The 22,455-nt window shown below is 43.4% G+C and overlaps 1 protein-coding gene across 1 annotated transcript; it reads right to left on the bottom strand.

Moving 5' to 3' along the window:
- Positions 1–1,113: 1,113 nt before the first annotated feature.
- Positions 1,114–21,811, bottom strand: PGK1 (phosphoglycerate kinase 1). The gene is made up of 11 exons (XM_030575662.1): positions 21,641–21,811; positions 16,304–16,354; positions 14,215–14,370; positions 13,960–14,104; positions 11,595–11,698; positions 8,708–8,827; positions 6,509–6,623; positions 5,190–5,369; positions 4,110–4,287; positions 3,721–3,819; positions 1,114–1,581 (listed from the first exon to the last, which is right to left on the bottom strand). The coding sequence occupies exons 1-11, from the start codon at positions 21,703–21,705 to the stop codon at positions 1,541–1,543; spliced, it is 1,254 nt and encodes a 417-aa protein (XP_030431522.1). The 5' UTR covers positions 21,706–21,811; the 3' UTR covers positions 1,114–1,540.
- Positions 21,812–22,455: the final 644 nt, after the last annotated feature.

Raw genomic sequence — 22,455 nt, 5'->3', positions numbered from 1 at the left:
GAAAAAGACCCCAAAATCAGGACTGTCCCTATAAAATCAGACAGCTAGTCACCCTAATGGGAGCTGTGGAGTCAGCACTTGGGGTGGGGAGGCAGCACATGGAGGCCCCCTACTCTGCCCCTCAGGGACATGCTGGCCGCTTCCAGGAGCGGCGCAAAGCTGGGGCAGGCAGGGAACATACCTTGGCCCCACTGCACCACCAGACTTTTAGCATGCAGGAGGTGCCGAGAGGAAGGAGTTAATCAATGGGGCTTGCAGACCCCTGGGGTACCCTCAGGGACTCCCAGGGGTCCACAGACCCCAGTTCGTTAAATGCTGGTATAACAGGTTTAGAACAAGCAGGGAGAGGGGGAGATGGAGGAGCGGTTCTTTTATTTTAAATTTATTCTCTTTACGATGCAGTTTCTGTGATTGCTACCCAATTACTCTCTAGCCATGGTTATAGGATCTTGGCTTAGAGTTTCAGCTAAGCCACATTTAGTGCACACCTTAGTGCTTTTATAATTGCTTCCCATAAGAGTGTGAAAAGAGATCAATTTTTTGAAGTTGATTCTGAGTGAGCCAAGCGGGCACCCAACTCTTCCTTTGTTTCACTTGTGTTTGCATGCAGGAGGGGGAAGAGAATGCTTATTCAAATTCCATCTAGCTAACTTTCAGGGATTCCTAGATTTCTAGTATATCCAAACTGGATTTTATCAATCATATTAGCTAAATGAGCTGATTTTTCAGATTTGCAAGTGCTTATCCAAGTCTGAAATTTTCATCCTAATCTGTTATTTGAAATTAATTTTAGCTCTAATCTTATCAAATAGTGCAGGAGTTCTGGCATACCAATATATATGCTGATTTTTTAGAGTAAGGTCCTCTTGTTGCCCTGATAACAATCTGGCATCTGCAAGTGCTTCAAAGCAATGAGCATCATGCCATGAAAATCAGTTTCAGAAGTAAATATTCGGATGCTTATAATTCCAAACACTTGGACAGTATGAAAATGCATTTTAGAAGATGACAATGCAGTAGCACAAAAAGGAAAAAACCCAAACATATGAAGCATAGCTTTAGATGAGTGCGTTCTTCTGCAGGTGACTATGTGAAGGAAGGAACACACATCAGTTGGTTAGCACTGACATTTATTCAGCAGCTATTACAGTCAATCTCAAAAACCAAGTTGTTTTTGATCTGTGTCAAGTGACGAAAAAACAGCTGCTAAAAACACTGAAAGCTTAATGCAGCAATCTATTTTGAGAAACAGACATTTAATAAGGGTTAATCTCTTTAAAAGGCAAAATATAAATATATACACTCTAAACAAACACCACCAATTTAACACACTACATTAGTTCAAGTGGGATAACAGTGGACAAATCCACATCATGTAAACTGTAGACTCAAGCCATCTCGGTTGTCATCTTCTCATAATACCATCTAATTTCGGTTTACATTCTGTGATCTGCCTCTTGCAGAGCAGAGATACAGAAGCGCAGCAGTGTTGATGGTTAGGGGCTGTGCACAGGAACATACTGGGGAAGTGTTCTCTCCATTACACATTGCTCAGAGCATTCACACCAGGAAGAACTTTACCTGTTAGCAATTTAAAAACCCAAGGAAAAAAAGTTAGGTTTGCTTTAAAGAAAAAAAGAAAAAAAAAAAAAAAAGACATCTAGGTTTAACCTAGTATCTTGCAACATTTTAACAAATCAGTCACAATTGAGCTGCAAGAGGACACTACCCGTTAATTTTTGTAGCTATTACTATTATACTTAGCTACTTTATATGAGCAAACACATAAAGGGCCAATGAACATGATACACAACTGTATTCATATGAAAACAGAAAATCCGTTTACATGAAAGTTAAAAAGTCAAGATTCCTCTGCACAATTAATATGGCTTGTACAATTCTATCCAAGTCCCTCTTACAGACTAATCCAAAGTCCATTGAATTCAGTGGAAAGACTCCCATTGACTGCAATGGGCTTTGGATCTGACTGTTAATGCTGTTCCATATTTTTGAATCATAGGTGACGTGTAGACCTGGAAATGGATTTTGTGGGGAGTTAATATTACAAGCCTTTAAAAAAAAAAAAAAAGATTCCTTGTGTTAAATACCAGATTATTGAAGGACAGGGTGGGTTTGTTTTTTTTTTCTTCTTTCCAAAAATCTAATTTTTCACTGCTTATGCCATTTTACTCCTGCACCTCATTCGGTTTGGATGATGAAAACAGACTACTTAACTCAACAAAAGTGAAAACAGTCTTATTCTTATGCTATAGTACAATGCTGCAATACAGCTCATTAGTGTTCTCAGTGCAAAAGTTACTTTAATTTTGGAAAAATATTTCTAATCAGTTAGGGGTTTATTAAGTTTAAAGAGACTGTACACACAAAATCTACATTTGGGCCAAAACTAAACAACTTTGTCCTTTCATGTCAGCCAGCTGCATAGTGCCCCTTCCAGCAGTTTGCATTCTTTCCCTTCACCATTACTCCCTAGGCAACAGAAACAAAAGCCCTGTCTAACATACAACTGCTAGGGCAACCAGACAGCAAGTGTGAAAAATTGGGATGGGGGTGGGGGGTAATAGGAGCCTATATAAGAAAAAAGACCCAAAAATCGAGACTGTCCCTATAAAATCAGGACATCCGGTCACCCTAACAACTGCTGAACTGCACTACTGTCTATTGTGGCTTCTCTTTTATATAGTATGTGACAGCACTAGAGAATTTACACATATTGGAAAACAGCTAATTATCAGAGGAAATGAAAACCCGTTTACAGTACAATGCAGGCCCCATAAAAGAGTTCTATAAATTCTCACTATTTTAAACTTTCAAATCCACTAGTGTAGAGTTATAAGTGACCACTAGAGGGCACCTTAAAACTAGTGGATAGTTTAAAAGGATATTCTAAAAATACTGTAAATTTTGGCTAGAAGTAAAGACTATTCAGCCTTTTTACACAGGTTGCTTTAAGAAACCCTTTAAAGAACTATTAAAATGATTAACCATCTAATTCTTGGTGTTAACATCTGAGACAAAGCCTCTTAGTATGTTTAAATTTTCCTTTTTTTTTTTTTTTTTTTAAAAATGGGGGTGTCGGGGGGAAGCAAAGTCATGGCAGAGAGTTTAAAAAACAAGGCCAGCACTTAAAATAGCCTGTTCTAGTTTCTACTGATCCATTTCTGCCCCTTCTGGAATGAGAAACTCTGTTTTTGGAATAGTACTGGAAGAAAAGAGGAGAGGAAAGGAAAGGGAGTAGAGTAAGGAAGGAAAGAATTATTTAAAATACAAGTTACTAGGTATCTCAAAAAGCAGCAAAGAATCCTGTGGCACCTTATAGACTAACAGACGTTTTGAAGCATGAGCTTTCGTGGGTGAATACCCACTTCCTCAGATGCATGCAGCTTTTGTGGGTGAATGCATGCATCTGAGGAAGTGGGTATTCACCCACGAAAGCTCATGCTTCAAAACGTCTGTTAGTCTATAAGGTGCCACAGGATTCTTTGCTGCTTTTACAGATCCAGACTAACACGGCTACCCCTCTGATACTAGGTATCTCAAACGTAGCGACAAAGCACGTCCTATGGCTGGTGAAATACAAGGGACACATTACACTACTGTGCCACCACAAAGCAAGCCCCAGCCTAGCTGAGACCAGGCAGATCTACTCCCCCTGCCCCCTCAGTTTCTGAACTAGATTAACAGAAGGAAAGAAGTTACCCTCTAGAAGTTCCAAGCTGGCACCACCTCCGGTGCTGACATGGCTGACTTTATCCTCTGTGTTCCATTTAGCACAGGCAGTAGCAGTGTCTCCACCACCTGTTAAACAAAGCAAGTTAATTACAGATAGAAGGAAATTTAAGTTCATCCAACTAAGAGAAAGCTGGCAAGGAAGAGCGTGCTCTTCCTTGCAAGGCTGTGTGTCAGCTGAGTCCATCGCAGAAGTGTGCGCAGCATCCTTCAAGGCCATACTTGCTGCCAGAGCAGACCTGAACATTCCCTTAAGGAAGGGCACGAGATTTTACGATCACTTTACAACTTGATGCCAGCAAGCAGCAGCTTTTCCATCTGAATTTAAGAGGGAAAAATATATCTCCACAAAATCTTACCAATAATGCTGATGCAACCCTGGCCAGTAACTTCCACCACTTTATCCATCAGTGCTTTGGTTGCTTTGGCAAACTTGTCCCATTCAAATACACCAACTGGACCATTCCACACAATTTGCTTGGCCCTGCCCACAGCTTCCACAAACTTCTTAATACTCTCAGGACCGCAATCCAAGCCCTAACACAGGTAAGAGAACATGGATGCAATTACTGTACAACTTCATCAGAAATCACCCACATATAGGTGGCTTGTTTAAAAAACACATTTACTAAATCAGAGATTCCTGCACCACCTCTCAGTCATGTCAACCTGACAGGTGCTAGTCACGTCTGATCTGTATCAGTCTGAAAGACACTGTCACCTCCCTGGGACAAGGACTAGTGGACTTATTTATAATGCAGTAAGCTCACTGTTGGTGCAGGAACAGTAACAGACTGGATAAGAGGTGCGAGCTTTTTCCTCCTCCCCATGCAGTGAATATTGAACTAGGAGGGAACTGCTAGCTGTTACCGCTATATGGTGAAGCCCGCTGTGGTATCTCTCTTATTATGAGCAGTTATTTAAAGAGACAGTTAAAGCACTAAGCCTTGGAGATGAGCTTTGCCATTCAGAGTAAGTCTAAATACAGAAATTGCTCAACCCCTATGCTATGCAGAACCCTTCTGATCTGAAATCTAAAGGTTTTAAAGGGAATTTTATTTTTTCATCTTAGTATCAGAAAAGTTACTCAAGATTTATACTTAAAAATGCAAGACAAGCCATGCCACATATTTTCACAACTTAGTCAGTCAATATACACTATACGGCTGAGTACCTGCACAAGCTTCCTGCACAGAATCTTAGACAAGATGCTCATCCTCTCCCCAATGTACTTTCCCTAGTCTTTATTTCTTAGTGAAACTGGAAATAAGGTGTAAATTATTAACAGGGTGGTTACTTAACCATTTAAAAAAAAAATGCTCCAGTTCAAAAAGGAATTATTAGGGGAAGATTTATGGGTTGTGCTATACAGGAGGTCAGAGTAGATGATTACAATGGTCCCTTCTGGCCTTGGAATCTATGAATCTTATTACACCTACCATCCAGCCAGCAGGGATCCCTGAGGCCACAGTGGCTTCCCCACTTTGCGCATTCTCATCAAATTTATCTGCAGTAATAAAGTCAACGGGCAGAGTGATCCTCACACCATTCTTCTCAGCCTTGGCCATCAGGTCCTTGATGATCTTTGATCCCTCTTCATCAAACAGTGAATTGCCAATCTAGAGGAGGAAGAGCGCAATGGGATATTTGAAAAAAATTTCTTTCAGCTTTCAATCAGTATGGAGGGGTTGCTATGGGTTTACCAGTCTGAATCAACATGAAAAGCTTGTTTTGAGGCTCCAAGGGACTATCTACACTATGATAAAAAACTTGTGGCACCAAGTCTCAGAGCCCAGGCCAACTGATTTGGGCTCAGGGATAAAAATAGCAGTATGGCCACCTGGGCTCATGCTGGAGCCCAGGCTCTGGGATCCTCCCTCCTCATGGAGTCTAAGAGCCCAGGCTACAGACAGCGCTCAAGTGTCTAAACTGCAATTGTATAGCCCAACACCCCGAGTCCCACAAGCCCAAGTCAGCTGACCCAGGCTAGGCATAGTAGTGCCATGGGTCTTTTATTGCAGTGGAGATATACTCTTTATATGCACTTTAAGAGAGAAATTCACCCCTGGGCAGAGGGTCAGCACGAGTCCTATGTCCCACAGAATTCCTTTTCTGAAGGCCGACACTTGATGCCTCTCTTTTGTTGCTGGCTTTCTGTATAGGGCTGAGCTTCGCCCAAGGTCTAAAGTACTTACTTTCAAAACATTACTCATTCCTCGACAGCATCCAGACCTCAGTGATTGCCAGCATTATGGGTGCTGGATTGAGACCACTCAGTATTACATTTGTTCTCGAGTTAGATCAGAGTTTCTCAAACAGGGCTTGTCGCTTGTGTAGGAAAAGCCCCCGGCAAGCCAGGTCAGTGTGCTTACCTGCCCCGTCCACAGATCCGGCCGATTGCGGCTCCCACTTGATGCGGATCACTGCTCCGGACCAATGGGAGCTGCTGGAGGCGGTGGCCAGTAAGTCCCTCGGCCCACACTGCTTCCAGCAGCTCCCATTGGTCCGGAGCAGCGATCTGCGGCCAGTGGGAGCCGCAAGCAGCCGGACCTGCGGACGGGGCAGGTAAACACACCGGCCCGGCCCGCCGGGGGCTTTTCCTACACAAGTGACAAGCCCTGTTTGAGAAACCCTGAGTTAGATTATGAACTTTCCAGTTCTGAACTCCAGGAGAAGGGAGAGAGAATGATGTAGCGCAAGCACCTTCACATCTGGCCTCCCTCCTGCTCCCCCTAAAACAGAACTGCTGGTTTCATACCTCCATGTTGTTGAGTACTTTGAGGAAAGTGAAAGCCATTCCACCACCAATGATCATCTCATTAACTTGATCCAACATGTTATTGATCAGCTGAATCTTATCCTGAACTTTAGCTCTGGTGGGAGGAGAGAGGAAGAGAAAGCAAGTAATATAGACAGACATAACACTATTTGAGCAGTATTTATTTGATTTAAGCTGGATCTTTGTACCTTTCAAGAGGTGACAACCTGCACGGCAGAGCCATTTTACCCACCCAAGAAATGTAACACTCAGCCTGATATGCTCCAGGCTTTACATCTCAAGGTGGTCTTGCAACAGCTGGTATAATAAAAAAAAATCAGGAAGTAATACAACAGCAGCACTGGCAGCAACTCCTAGGAGATATTCAGCACTTAATATTTTCATATTGCTGTATAAATATCGCCTATTCAAGCCTCACCACACCTATGTAGCAGCTACAATTCCCATTTTACAAATGGGGGAAAAAAAGTGACACTTGCCAGGCTTCCCAGCAAGATAGCACAAGAGCTGCATGAGCTGCCTCTGAGCCAGGCACACCGGCCAACGCAGAAATCTCAGAATCCGTGACCTCCATGACAAACTCACAGCTTTAGCTATTAGCTAAGACAGTCTGGGATGAAACCCCATACAGTGGGTGTCCCTAAGCCTCTGCCTGCCAGACACTGGGACTGGATGACAGGAGATGGATCACTTGTGACTTTCCTGTTCTGTTGGTTTCCCTGAAAGCATTTGGCATCAACCACTGTCAGAAGACAGGACCCTGGGCTACATGGGACCGTTAGTGTGACTCAGTACAGCCATTCTTATGGTCTTATTTGCAGTGAGATCTCTGACTTCACCAACAACCTTGATGTTCTGATAATTCGGCCATTCAAGATGCTCCTCGAGCAGGAGCCTCCACTAGAGAAGTAAAGCGCTGCTCCCTTTAATTCTGAAAGAACGATTCAGGCCAAACGCTGCCATTGGTGCTGTGCATGTAGCTCCTGCCAGTCTAGGAGAGCGGTATGTGCATATAACAGAAGGCAAGATGTGACTTTAAGATCTGAATGGTGTTAATAAAGGCAGCATTGCGGAGTATTGTGAAGCCCAGGTCATGTTATGAAGAATGAACAATGGAAGTTTGAGCTTTTTATATACTATAAATAAAACAAACTGAGAATTTCTTAGGTAACAGGTTACATTTATGGGCAGAACAAGGAGCAGGAATAAGTCATATTCTCTTCTGAGATTACAGTGTTCATGTTACTTAATAATCATGCCTTACTGGACCACAAGAGGCTACACAGAGTCCAAGCCTCATATCACTTAGCCAGGTGTCTACACTATGTTTTTATTCATTCCTCAGGGACAAAGGGACTCTAGCAGAGCCACCATGCCAGTCTGAGAAGCGCATACACATACCACAAGAATAAGCAGCACATGGGGAGATTAATGTACAAAGACTTCCCTGGGGGGCAAGTCTGTTGAGTAACTAGGAGTAATCGCCTGTAAAGAGCTGAAGTGAATCTAGCTACAGCAGGTCACAGCTGCATAATGACAGATAGCGTCAACTTACATAGACATGCTGAGTTTGCATTAGGTTTGTACTCTGAACATCAGCAGAAAGGTCGCTGACTGACAGCCTTCTGTATAAGGGTCACTGTTTACAACTAAAAGTGCTTCTGGTTCCTTTGCACAGCATAATGCTGTTGGCTAAGGCTGCATCTACACTGCCACTTTCAGCGCAAAAACTTTAGTCACACAGGGGTGTAAAAAAACACCCAAGTGACAAAAAATATAGCGCTAAAAGCACCAGTATAGACAGCACTTTACCCTTTGTTCGGGGTGGTGGGTTGTTTTTTTTTTTTAAAAATCGCCATGGGAGAAAGCATGTCTACGCTGCCCACATCACAGCACGGCTACAGCCACACTGTAATGTGGGCAGTGCAGACATACCCCTACTTTGATTAGGGCAGCTAAAAAACTAGCATAGTAGTAAAACAGAGCCTGCCAGCAACACTGGAGTAGACAGGGCCAGTGAATTGCACAGGACTCAAGATTTGCATACCATTCTTTGGTTAGGAAGAAAATAATTCTTGTTCACAACACAAACTCATAGAACTGTTCATTCATTCTAACACTGAAGTGGGTGTATGTTAAAAGGAAACGGTGCACGTAAAATACACTCTTGGCTCTTACCCTCCAAGGATTGCTAAGAAGGGCCTCTCTGGACTCTCCAGAGCCTTTGCAAAGTAATCCAGTTCTTTCTTCATCAGGAAGCCAGCAGCTTTCTGAGGCAAATTAACGCCTACCATGGAGCTGTGGAATCAAAAAGGGGGAAAAAAAGAGTTCTATAATCTGTATCAGAGCCATTCAACAGCAAAATCCTAACATTCCTAGTGCCAGGGGACCTTTAGTGGTCACAGTAGCGTACATTAACCCTTTACTCAGATGCAACAACAACAGCAACAGCAGCAAGAGATCTGTATGAAAACAATGACCACACGTGTCTAATCTTACTATGTTTAGTGTTCTGTAGATCATGCAAAAATTCCCTGAACTGACAGTTTGACATGCAAGGTCCAACGTCTGAAATTCTGGGGTGGGAATAACAAAAATAAAGGCAGATTCATCTTCACATAGCCCTGGCTTATGAAATAAAGGCCAGCAAACAGGCCCTCCCTGGAGTTTGTACATGTATATATGCACACCCCACAAATGTGGATGTCTGCTGAACTAAGTTTAAACCTTTAGGGTAGAGGATAACAACCTGTAATTAGAGAGTTGTTTGCCTGATAGTCTAGAGAAGTCCTAGCCAAGTGATTTTAACTCTTTCTGATCTTTCACTACTTGTCCTCAAGGGAAACTTGTACAATACTTTCAAAAGGATAGCCTGGGAACTTAAATAAGTTTGCTAGATACCAAAACACCACAGACTTAAACACACACACTGCCTGTTACCCTTAAATTGCCCACTTCAAACTCTTTATGCATAACAATCTAACCCCCAATTGCTCACTCTGTTTCAAGTGACCATTTCCAACATGCATTAACCCTTTTGCTTAACAATCTGTCTGAACTTTTATTTGGCCAGACCCTCCACTTCCTTCTCCAGACCTGAAGAAGAGCTCTCAAAAGCTTGTACCTTCCACCAACAGAAGTTGGTCCAATAAAAGGCCTCACCCCTTTTGTCTCTCAAATGATTTAAGTTTCAATAGTCTAAAAAAGTCAGTTCAAAGTTCACATGCTTGCCAATTCTTATAAGAGGTAAACTCTAAACTACAAAATGAACAGGACTCTACTATACTTTAGCTAGGTTAAATTCAGCCATTTGCTCAGAAGGGTGCATGGTTATGGGTAAAAGCTTCATGGTCTATGTCATTCAAGACTTAACTTAGTCAGCCGACAATTAAACTGGGGATTTCTCAGCACACATCCAAAAATAATGTCACAAGGCTATTGAAGGTAAAACTGTATGTATATTTCCCACGGGGTGGGAAGCTCAAGTTAGCAGGTCTTTGGTACCTGGAAAGATATGGGAGCAAATTATTAAACAATGGATTTGTAAGCACCTAGAGGATAATAGGGTTACAAGGAATAGCCAGCATGGATTTGTCAAGAACAAAACATGCAAACCTAATTTCCTTCTTTGAGAGGATTACTGGCCTAGTGGATAAGGAAGAAGGAATAGATCTATCTTGATTTTAATAAGGCTTTTGACGCGTCCCATATGACATTCTCACAAGCAAAAGAAAAAAATGCAGTCCAGATGAAATTACTATAAGGTGGGTGCGCAACTGGGTGAAAGAGCATGCTCAATGGTTCACTGTCAAATGGGGAGAACATATCAAGTGGGGTTCTACAGGGGTCAGTCCCGGGTCAAGAACAGTCAATATTTAAACTTAGATAATGGAGAGGAGAGTATGCTTATAAGATATGTGGATGACACCGAGCTGGGAGAGATTGCAAGCACTCTGGAGGATAGGGCTAAAATTCAAAATAAACTTGACAAACTGGAGAACTGAAATCAACAAGACAAAATTCAATGAAGACAAGCACGAAGTACTTCACTTTGGAAGGGGAAAAAAAAAAATCAGTACACAAACACAAAAATGGGGAATACCTGGTTATGCAGTAATATTACTGAAGATATGGGGGTTATACTGGATCACAAATTGAATATGTATCAGTGTGATGCAGATACAAAAATAGCTAATACTCTGGAGTGCACTAACAGAAGTGTTGTGTGTAAGACACAGGAGCTAATTGTTCTGCTCTACTCGGTAGTGGTAAGGCCTCAGCTGGAATACTGTGTCCAATTCTGGGTGCCTCACTTTAAGATGTCAAATTGGGCAGAGTCCACAGGAGTGCAACAAAAATGAGAAAAGCTTTAGAAAATCTGACCTATGGGGAAAAGGTTAAAAAACTGGCCATGTTTAGTCCTGAGAACAGAAGACTGAGGGGCAACCTGATAACAGTCTTCAGGTATGTTAAGGGCTGTTATAAAGAGAACTGCTCTCCATGTCCACTGAAAATAGGGCAAGTAATACTGGGCTGAATCTGCAATAAGGGAGATTCAGGTTAGATATTAGGAAAAACTTTCTAGCTATTAGGGCAGTTAAGAACTGGAATAAGCTTCCAAAGGAGGTTGTGGAATCCCCATCTTTGGAGGTTTTAAACAACAGGTTAGACAAACGTTTGTCAATGAAGGGCTAGATTTACTGGGTCCTGCCTCAGCACAGGAGGCTGGACTTGACTTCTCAAGATCCTTTTCAGCCTTACATTTCTATGATTCTATATTTGGATCCCCCCTAATCACATCCCCAGCAGGCTTCATTTCCCTGAAGATTTATATCCATTTTTGAACAACCGGGGGTACTCAACATGCAAATGTCAAAGTGGTTGATTTCAGCAAGAACTGTATCAGAGTTGAGTTGCAGTTGCTAATCTGAAAATCCTTTGCAGTGCTATTCAAGATACCTTGCTAGAACAGAAGACCAGGACTAGGCTAACTTGCACATGCAGAGTGAAATCCAAAGGACAGACATCATTTTGTAACACTGCCTGTAGAAGGTGGTTAACATACCTGTGAGCTCGGTGGGCAGTTCCAAAAGCATCATTGACATAAACATCTCCAAGTTTAGAAAGAGATGCTCTGAAAGCGTCCACCTTTGCAGGCTCAGCCTTGATCTGAGGGGATAGAGACACAAGTTTGTATTACTTAGTTACAATATGAACCAGCAGTTCTGCAACAAAAAATTGCAAAGCAGACTCAATTGTTCATTTTGGGTCTACAAATCCAACTACTGAGAGTAAGGATCATCTGAGAAGCTTGTTAGTAGCCATGACCTAGAAAGACAGCTTTTTGACACTGGTCAGGACTTATCTCAGCCTCTTTTCCAGCTCAACCACTGGCAACAAGAGATTTCAACTGAAATTTAGTATTCATGACAGACACACCATTTTGCTCTTGTGGGCTGAGAAGAAGGGAAGCCAAAAAATAACTTCAGAATTTAGATGATTGCTATCAGTAGCCCCTTAGTCAAGCAATTTAAGTGCTTCTCTCAGAGCCAATAATAGCAAGAAGCAGAACAGGAGATGGATCCAGAGGTAGGTATCACTGCGGAGTGATGGGCTTAATAAACTTCAGAGATTTCTCATCACGTTCAGAGTGCACCAGAAATTATCATTAGCTCCACAGGGCCACAGATTAGTAATATCACTGTTACTGCAGCATCTATTTTCATTCAGTTGGGACAAAAACCAAGCCTGCCACATCCTCCTTTACTGTCACACTCCAATGTCTGTGCCCCTGTTGATATGCTACAGCATGCAGTCAGTCAGTCAGAGACCTGAGAGAGGGGCTACGTCCAGACTACCCGCCGTATTGGCGGGTTAAAATCGATTGCTCGGGGATCGATATATGGCGTCTAATCTAGACGCGATATATCGATCCCCGAGCGCGCTTATATCGATTCCGGAACTCCATCAACCCCAACGGAGTTCCGGAATCGACAGGGAGAGCCACGAATATCGATCCCGCGCGGTGCGGACGGGTGAGTAATCCGATCTTAGATATTTGACTTCAGATACGTTATTCATGTAGCTGAAGTTGCGTATCTAAGATCGATTTCCCCCCTGTAGTGTGGACCAGCCCTAAGTCGGAACAAGTACAGACAATTATTTCTTTAGGAAGGAAATGAGTCTGTCCTCTCAGTATAAGGCATATAGTCATCTTCCAACAGTTAAGTTGTGGCAAAAAATACCAGCCGTTCATGGTTTCTTAGTATCCATAACAGGAACACCCTCTCTTCAGAGACTCGCTTGCCCTCCAGGCTATTTCTTCTAAGCTACAGAGTCTTGTGTGTCAGGCTATAAAGGGCGCTGTACTGTACATCAGCATTCCACTCCATGCACTGTATCTGAAGGGAGCCAAAGACTGCCAGGCTAACGGGGTCACCAATGCTAAGAAAAGAAACCATCTGAGAGCAAGTGTTCTTCCTGACATTCAAGAAATGTCAGAGGTAAAAGGCAGCACAGCCTCTGTATGGCTGCTGATGGAAAAGCAGCCTTATTCAAGGTATTTCAGAGTGCTGGTACAATACAGTGGCTAAACATCCCATTAGTACACCCTAGAAATAAGACTGAGATGGACACATGATTCTCAAGGTTGCAAAGAGGCAATAAATTATCTCCTTCAATACTATATTTTCTCCCGTTCACATTCCAAAATAAAAACCCTTCATCTGCAGCCAGTAGCCTCCCCACAATCCTTTGCTCCACCTCTCCCTTTATAACAGTGCCAGCTACTGCACCTTCATCCCGAGCTCCTGACATCAACAGCATCATCTTTCAACTTTTTACTTGTTAATATGGTCACTCAATATCAAAATGTTTACATATAAGCAGAGTGTGTGTGTGTGTGTGTTCGTTCGAAGGAAGTTGTGTCATTTTTTGCCCTAGTCATCAGATGCTTTTAACCTGCCAGGAAGTTGTCAGATTAGCTAGTAATATTAAAGCAATACACTAACATGTCCAATCATTTCAGATGAGTGGATTATTTTATTCCTAACTGTAAAAACACAAAAAAACCTTCTGTTCATCAAGCAAGCTTCAGGACCAGAAGGCCAGTTTTTACGCCACACCCATCACCACAACATGCAGTGGCAAATCCAGAACACAGCTACTAACCAAGCATCTAGTCATTCCCCTACTAAATTCTTCTGCATTTCCACAGTGGCCTCAACAGCAATCAAAGCCACATAGTGTTTTATGTGGCATCATATCAGTGCCTTTCACACAGACATTTGGAGAGTAAATGCTGCCAGCTATATCAGAGTCTTTCTAAACACATTCTATAAAATATCCCACACAGCCCCATGTCACATGTGCTTGCCATACAATACCGAATAAGGGAGAGACACAACTGAGTTAAAAATGAGATGGCTCACCTTGTTCCCTGAAGCATCTTTCCCTTTCCCTTCTTCTTCTACATGGAATCGGAGGTTTTCCAAGAGGATGATGGAGCCAGTTGGGGGATCAGCACAGGCCTTCTCCACCTCTGGACCCACACAGTCATTCAGAAACAAGACCTTCCTAGAAGCATGAGTCAAGACACACAGATGCATCTAACATCAACATCATCTTTTCTTATAAGATCTATTTATAGTGAGAGTCTGCTTAAACTGAAAGCTATTATACTTTACCTGCCAATCAATGCTTCAAGTTCTCCAACCACTGGTGCCAAGGAGAATTTGTCAGGCATAGGGACTCCATCAGGTCGACCCAGATGACTCATCAGAACCACAGATTTGGCATCATGATCCAAGCAGTGCTTGATGCTAGGGATAGCTGCCTTGATTCTGTAACCACAAAGAAAATGACAAGAGAAGAAGTTGGTAAGGGGTTCAATTTGAGCTCCCAGAGAACTAGGCTTGTTGGCCATTAAGCACGGGAAGCAGACTCTTTGAGGCATATCTGCTACGAATCATCTCTAACAGAAATAAGGGCAAGCCGAAGAGAGAAACAGCAGAAATAGGTTCTCATCTGAACCACCTGCAAGACATTATTAATGAGGGGGAAGTCCACCACAGTTTTCCCTCAGATATTTGTAAAATCCACCCTTATTCTCAAAACACAGCACAGCATTACCAGCAATCCTATGCCACATGGGATATTAAGCCCCTCCATAGGTCTGCAACAGGCATTGGTTATAATGATTGGTATGGTGGATGTTAACATCCAGGAGCCCATAAGACAGAGCTTTGCACGTGGAGACTATCCAGTAGCATGCACTCAGCAGCAGCAATGGCATCGTGGGGAGCTTCAGGAGTCCCAGAGTGCACTGGTAGAACTCTGCCATGTTCATACTCAATTCATCTTGCAACCAAACAGCTTCAAAAACAGTAAGTACATCTGCACTACTAGATTTCCTACCCATTTTTCAATAGCTGGACTGCTGCTATCTTCTACTGTAGACAGGGCACAAGAGTTTTATATACATATCATCTAACCCTGATAGTAGTTCACGGATAGAACACCAGCAGACACTGCACCTTACAGAAACTAGCACCCACCAGACTGTTGCCCTAGAAGCTGAACCAAGAGAGTCACAGAGTTTAACGCCAAAAGGGACCAACAAATCATTTAGTTCAGCCTGACCTCTGGTATGTTACTGGCCACCAACATCACACTAACTCCAACAACCAAAGTATTACAGCCCATAGGAAACTATGATGTGCTCCCAACAGAAAACAGGAAGGGCTGAGGTACAGCAGAGCCCAAGGCCACCACAGTGGCAGAGAAATGAATAGGCAAGTTATGTCCAGATAATCCTGGCAAGTGACCTGAACCCACACACTATTGGGGGGTTTTGCCTTCCTCAAGGTCCCTGTCAATCTGACCTGGGGAAAATTCCTTCTGACCCCACACATACTGATCAGTTAGGCCCTGAGCAATGTGAGCAAGAGCCAATGGTCAAGCACATGAAAAATAGGTTACTTAGGCCCATCTCCAGCCATAGCTATCCTGATGCTTCAGAGGAAGGGTTTCTCCCTTCCCCCACAAATACATTGGGAGGTGGCCCCTTCCTAATCCCTGCAGGTGGCTAGTAGTAATGGTGGGAAATTTTAGCAGAAATATACTTGTGTAAACAATGCTACTATCAGTCTATAGGTGCTGGAACAGTTACAAGGACAAGTGAAAACTAGCCATTTGATCTTAATGTCCCTAACAACTGTTTCTCTGATTAGAACTAAGATCCCATCTGCATCAATTGAGGTGGACCAAAATGACATATGGCACGTTTTGCACATAGGTTGTCCCCTTCTATATCCACAAAATAATCGTTTTCAAAACCCTGATGGGGTTGTGTGAGAGGAGAGGTGCGTTTGGCACCCCATGTCAACTCGAGCAGATTCTCACATGAGGATACAGCCAGGGAAAACACAATTTCTTGACAGTCATAACATTACAACCATGCTTGGCATGGAAGCAAAGGCTTTGGCCTCTGCAAGAGAAATTTTTTTATGAATGTCCCACCACTGCTAACACCAACAGCAGCTAATCTGATCTCTAGTACAGATGGTTTGCTGACAGCCACAGGCATTTTTAATAATGTTTTGGAGTTAGGCTTTCTCCAGGACAATTTAGATGACGTGGTGGTAGGAGCTGGTGGCCTAAGCACACTAACACATTAACAATGATGGACACCACTGGAGCTGAACTGTATAGAATATGTCCTTAGTATAGACAGGGCCATTAGGGCTTCTACTTGTATTTTAAGAGGAGTCTTACCTTTGGTTGTTTGTTATTTTGTTGTTCTTCATTGGAACATTGAAATCAACCCTAAACAAAGGGGAAAAAAAAGTTTTAAGCTCACTTGCAAAAACTGATTTCCTTTAAAAAGAGGTTGGGAACTTGCTGATCAAGGGGCTGACTAGGAAAGCAATTCTGGAGCTCACTGAAGTTAGTGCAAGGTTTTCATTTCTACTCCAATATACACAAAGTCCAACGTGAAACTGGTATGTGATTGAAAATATGGAACAGTGAGGTCACAGTAGCCAGGATGTAGAAGGCAGAAAGAGAACAAAAAAAAAAAAAAAACTACATTAAATCTCTTCTTATGGATTCGATGGATGCCGCCACATGTGAATAAACGTTAGTATCCATGAAAATTACATTGTTATAAGAGAAAGAAAAAGAGCATGGAAGCTTAAGGTAAATTAAAGCATGTGATTTACAAAGGGAGGGAAGAGAAGCACTGTGTTTAGTTATAAAAAATCATGAACATTGTTAAAAGAACCATGCAATGTGACTACAGTTAAAGGCATGACCACATCTGAGCCAGGAAAAAAAGTACAGCAAAATGATGCAATATTGAACTTTGCATTGACTGTCTTGCAGCATTAGAGCCAAACAGCAAGCCTTCCATAAAGCTAACTCCCATAGGTTTGATATCAACAAGAGTACTATATGCAATCAGGCCCCATGATATGAAACCCCAATGACACAGTTTATTCTCAATGGGTAGGAAAAAGCTTTATGAAATATCAGCTAGTTTCTTGCTCTTTGAAGGTCACTATGCAGACTCCTCCACTTCAGTGGAGGAAGGCACAAATAAAGAAGATGTTCAAAGGCAAATGGCAAGTCAGGTGCCTAGCTTCCAATGACTTTCAGTGGAAGTTAGGAGCCTTTGAAAATTGCCCTAAGAACTCCACTTCTCCAGCAGGATGCCAAGATTTACTTTCCACTTCTCTCAATCTTCCAGACATGGGGTCAGCAATCTTTCAGAAGTGGTGTGCTGAGTCTTTAACGTTTTTAGAAGGTCTTTTTCTATAAGTCTATAATCTATAACTAAACTATTGTTGTATGTAAAGTAAATAAGATTTTTTAAATGTTTAACAAGCTTCATTTAAAATTAAATTAAAATGCAGAGGCCCCCCCGGACTGGTAGCCAGGACCCAGGCAGTGCGAGTGCCACTGAAAACCAGCTAATGTGCCGCCTTCGGCACTCGTGCCATAGGTTGCCTACTCCTGTTCCAAACCCACCAGTGCGTCATAAAGCATCTTCTTTTAAATTTAAAACACTTATTTATTATCTCTGCCTGTGTCTGCAGTCATCTTGAAATAGCTTTGAATGATGTGTCCTTCCCCATTCATTTCAGTGTGTTAACTTTAAGGCCTATTGTTTACATTTATGTGGTAAACACTGCTTACAATTTTATTACTGCTCAAATCACACAACTGTCATCCCTCCTTCTTACTAGGACCCGCATTTTGCGAGTAGCATTGCGTTTTGGTAACACAACTGGGCAGGGCTTGAAAGAATACTCATTACTTTCCCCTCCCTGCCCAATTTAGATTCTTGCTCTAGCATCTGCTGAACAGGTAAGTTCATGCTCAGCTAGTGAGCTGCTGTGAAAATTGAACTGGATCTGCAGACTACAGTTCTCCAGCTAAGTCAGCAGCAAAGATAAAACATCCTTAAGAAACCATATCCCCAGAACAGTTATGACCAGAGGCCCTAATACTGCAGGGTAAAGAGAAGAAAAAATAAACAATCCTGGTTACTCCATCAGGGTGAGTGGTGGAAAGCAGAAGGATTCCATCAGGTATTCCAGATATTGCCAGTAACTCTGATCTCTTCCATTTATTCTGTATGCACTCTTGTTTTTCAATCACAGGATTTTCAAAGCAGAAACTTGTGATTTTTGCTGGTCCTCTTGCTGAACTATACTGTGCACTTAATGTATTATTTATAAGCTCCTTAATTATCCCTAGTCTTTCTGTGGATTTGGAGGGTAATTTCCCAGCAGCACATTAGCCAGGTGGTGTGAGGAAAGGGAGGAGTTTCTGCCAAGCATACTAGTACCCATAAGCTAAGGCATGACAGGAAGTTGTGTTGCATAATAACTGAAGGCAGAACTTACTCACAGGATGCCAGAATGACAGAGATCCTTAGAACTCAATGAGACCAACCCTCTCTTTGCTTTTACTTTGACCAATTCTGGTAGGAAAATGTTGCTGAAGCATGACAACTAATGAGCAAAACCTTTTAATTTGGGGAAACAGTAACTTTTACTCTGACTGTATCCTAGCATCTGGATGAGTAAATGAGATATTACCCTGGAGTTTGTGTGTCATAAGAATATGAAAAGGTCCCAAAATCCAACAGGCTGCATGCATTTTTCTCTGCAGTATGCTTAGTAAAAAATGCATGAGGCCACAGCTTTAAAAGCTGCCAGCAAAATAGGAGTAGCTGAGCAGAAAAAATTGAACTGGCAGCCCATGGTACAACAGACTAATTAAAAAAACAAAACAAAAGAAAATGCACCATAACATTGTCATTGTTTTACAATCATGAGGCAAATGAACAATTTGCTTCGCAAAGCATCCAGTCCACCCTTGCCTCCCTCTGCAGCCTTACAGCTAATAGACAATGAAACTCGATTGCTCTTTAAATGGAATAAATGTAAGACTAATGGAAGTCACTAAACCACCAGTTTTGCTTAGGCCCCCTGCTCTTTGGCATTAGCACTGACAGACAGGTGGGCTATATATATGTATACACACACACACGAAAAATTATCTGAGTGAACAGGAGTAATACTTTTCAGGGAAATGGGCTTCAGACAAAAAACACAGATGAACCCTGACCTCTTGGCTGCAATTTTGTATTTCTGTTTAGCAGCCTGCGTTATGGTATAGATACTTTTAAAAAATTAGCAGCAATACTGTGTTAGAAGGATGGTAATCAAGCAAAAACTAAAGCAAGTTTAGGAGCTATTTGGGTGACTTTAAATATTTCACCTCAGATGATGAATGCATATCATTCAGCAGACTTTGGACGGTAGATCAATTGTATTGACCCCAACATTCAGAGAGGAGAGAAGTAGGAAAGACATTTAAAGCCTTTGGTACAGCAGACATAGATAGGAGAGACTAAGTACCAAGATAAATGGGTAAACATGCAAGCCTTTCATCAAATGAGTCAATTTTCTTCATAAGATACCAATTGAACCACTTTTAAAACAACATTATATCTTAAATCACAGCAGTTAATAACGGAGACCCTCTGATTTTACTAGATTCTATCACCCAGTCCATCTTTTGCCAATGCAGGGTTGTTCCCTAAAACATGTCACAGGAAAAACTGGTCAAATAGCAAGTAGTTAAAGAGATGAAAGTGAAATTCTTTTTCTTCTGTATTTGGGAAATGAACCAGGATGCATTTTGGGTCATTTAAGGATTTTCTCTGGTTGAGTTTCTTCTGTCCACCTGGCAATATCTGACTCCAGATAACCAAAACCTTGCTGAATTACTTCAGAAGGAAAAAAATATATATCATTTTTACAGATTAGGAGCAGGCACAAAGAAAGTTAGTAGTATGGCCACTATATTACACCTGCCACTCATGCATCAAATTAAATGGTATGCACTTGTTATGTTGAGATGACCTTGGGAAAAGCCCTTGCCCTAGAAAGAACAAAATCTAAAGCTTACAAGCATGCAGATGTGCCTAAAAGCACTAGTGCACCAAAAGAGTTCTCACTTGGGAATTGGTTCACGAGGCACTGTGACTTAAAATTGAATTCTATAAAGGCCAACTAAATTTCCCATTTAAGAGTCTGATATAGGGAGGTGCAATGCACCAACAACTCAATGAGACACTAGTTGTGCTAACAGGAATCACCCTTATTCAGTTAATAGCAATTAATTTATTTTCAGTTGTTTATTGGAACAATTGGTCTAGTTTAAGGGGGGGAGGTGGGGGAATAAGTAAATAGCAGTACCTTTATAGCCTGAAATTTCAGTCCCCTGGGTAAGTAGTGCAAGATCTATACATGTTCCTATGTCAGAATGGATATTCAGAGCCATCAGAGGACTATCCCCATAAACTTTTGCCAGGCAAACTCACATCCTTGCCTGTCAATCATAAACTTTCCTAAAAGAAAACATCTATTTCATTCCATCTTATTCAGATAAGAATTCACAGTATTCCATTGCCAGGCTGATACAGTGAATTTAAAGAAAAGCCACAGAAAAGAATTTGTTGGACTAATAAAAAAAAAAAGTGTGCAGATGATTGCCTGCTGGTTACATGGGATACATTTTTAAGACAAATCAGTGCAATGTATGTCCAACTCCCAGGAACAGTCTGAGTGAAAATTAGACCTAATTTTATTTTTCAAAAATGCCCTCATGCGATTAGAATTGTATCCAGAAGGCATTTCAAACAGGGGAGAGAAAAAAAACCTATCCGCCTTTTCTAAAGCCGATCCCGTTGGGTGTGTCTCTCAATCACAGATACACACCACACCGCATGCCCTGGAGAGAAACCTGCTCACTGATGAATCACTCACACAAGCTGCAGCAGTTTCATGAAACTGGGGGCAAGGAAAATTTGAAGCAACACGTGGTTGCCAGATTTTTGGGGGGGGGGGGGAGGGAGAGGCTGGGATTTTTTTTTTTAAATGTCCTGCCTTTTTAGGAACACGTACTGAGATCATTAGAATAAATCCCTGAAATTTACTGGGTCGCTAATTGGAGGCATAACCTCATTCTCCATCACACACAGAGCTTTTAGATTTTTTGGCACACTCATGAGGATAACATAAAAAAAGGAGCATCAAGAACGACTGGCTGTTGCCAACTCTTGTGCTAATTGATGCCTTACGCAAAGCTCCAGCTGCCGGAGTCCTAAGATTCTCACTTTAATTAAAAAAAAAGAGAGAGAGAATTTCTGGCCCTCGTGGCTGTGGAGAAAACCTGGAAAACGTGCCCCGAGCCCATGTGAAACGCTGAGACACCGGAGCCCAGACGGGAAAAGAATCTGGACTCCGTATTTCAGAAGCTGATTATCCAATCTCACGGCGGGAGGGGGCGGCTGACTCCCGGTTTTTGAACGCCTGGCTGGGCCTGGTGAGTGACATTACCAGGGCTGCTCCCGCCCGAAGGCCGCCCGCGGTCCCCCTGCCTCACACCCGGGCTGGCAGGCGGCGCGTACGGCGCTTCTCTCTCACCCACGCGGGCCCCACTCACTTCCTGCCCCCGGAGCCGGCTGCAGCCCGGGCAGGGCCCTGGGCTGGAGGTAGCCGGCTCCGAGGCCAGGCCCAGCGCCCGGCCCCTCACCTCATGATCACCCGCTTGCCCTTCACGTCCAGCCTGTCCAAGGTGAGCTTGGTGGAGAGAGACATTGTGCCCGCAGCCGGCTCCGTCCTGCCCAACGCGCCCGAGATCCGCCGCTGGCCCCGCTCTGCTCGGCGCCTAGGTCACCCCGGCGCGGCGGCAGAACCGGCCCGGCCCCTGCCCGCAGCCCATTGGGCACCAGGCCGCGCAGAGTCAGGCCAATGGCCGAGCCGCCCGTCAATCGCGGAGAAGCGCCCGCCTCCCCGGGAGGCTGCCCCTGCCTGGGCTGGGCGGTCACGTCCCGCACGGCGCGCTGCCTCACGGAGGGCGGGGACAGGGCTGCCTGAGGGGCGGGGCGCGGCTATCTGTGACGTCGGCTGTCGCCCCTCCCCCCGGTGCGCGTGCCCGCTGGGCTCGCAGGGACCTGTGTTTAAGGGCTGCGGGAAGGGAGTGGGAGAGCGGCAGGTCTGGCCTAGGCCAGGAGCAGGCAGGGCTCTTACCAGGGTCGGATTCACCTCTTGTGGGCCCGGCCCCAAGCATGGTGGTGGGCCCCCCTGGAGGCAATGGAGCTTGGCGCGGGGAGGTCAGTCCCCGGAGCAAGGGGCCAGCCAGAGGCCGTGGAGCATTGCATGGCAGGAGCAGCCCGGCTCCACCCAGCGCATTTACAGACTGGCAGTTGTCAGACACACAGTGCCCACCCAGGCCTGTGCTGCCAGCATGCCCCATCCCCTTGGGGGCAAGCCTGTGCCACACCACACAGCCCCTCCGTGCCCAACACTCCCCAACTCCCTATGGCCAGAGGCCCCCCGCACCCCCAT

Source organism: Gopherus evgoodei, chromosome 9 (assembly GCF_007399415.2).
Source record: "Gopherus evgoodei ecotype Sinaloan lineage chromosome 9, rGopEvg1_v1.p, whole genome shotgun sequence".
In the NCBI taxonomy this organism is placed as follows: domain Eukaryota; kingdom Metazoa; phylum Chordata; order Testudines; family Testudinidae; genus Gopherus; species Gopherus evgoodei.
This window is presented reverse-complemented; position numbering and strand designations above follow the sequence as displayed.

Excerpts from the sequence above, each read along its gene's own strand:
- PGK1 (XM_030575662.1), bottom strand. The coding sequence starts at position 21,705 with ATGTCTCTCTCCACCAAGCTCACCTTGGACAGGCTGGACGTGAAGGGC. Across the intron at positions 6,624-8,707 it reads TTCTTAGCAATCCTTGGAGG|AGCTAAAGTTCAGGATAAGA; the intron begins GTAAGAGCCAAG and ends TCCTCCCACCAG. Across the intron at positions 1,582-3,720 it reads CAGCTTGGAACTTCTAGAGG|GTAAAGTTCTTCCTGGTGTG; the intron begins GTAACTTCTTTC and ends AATTGCTAACAG.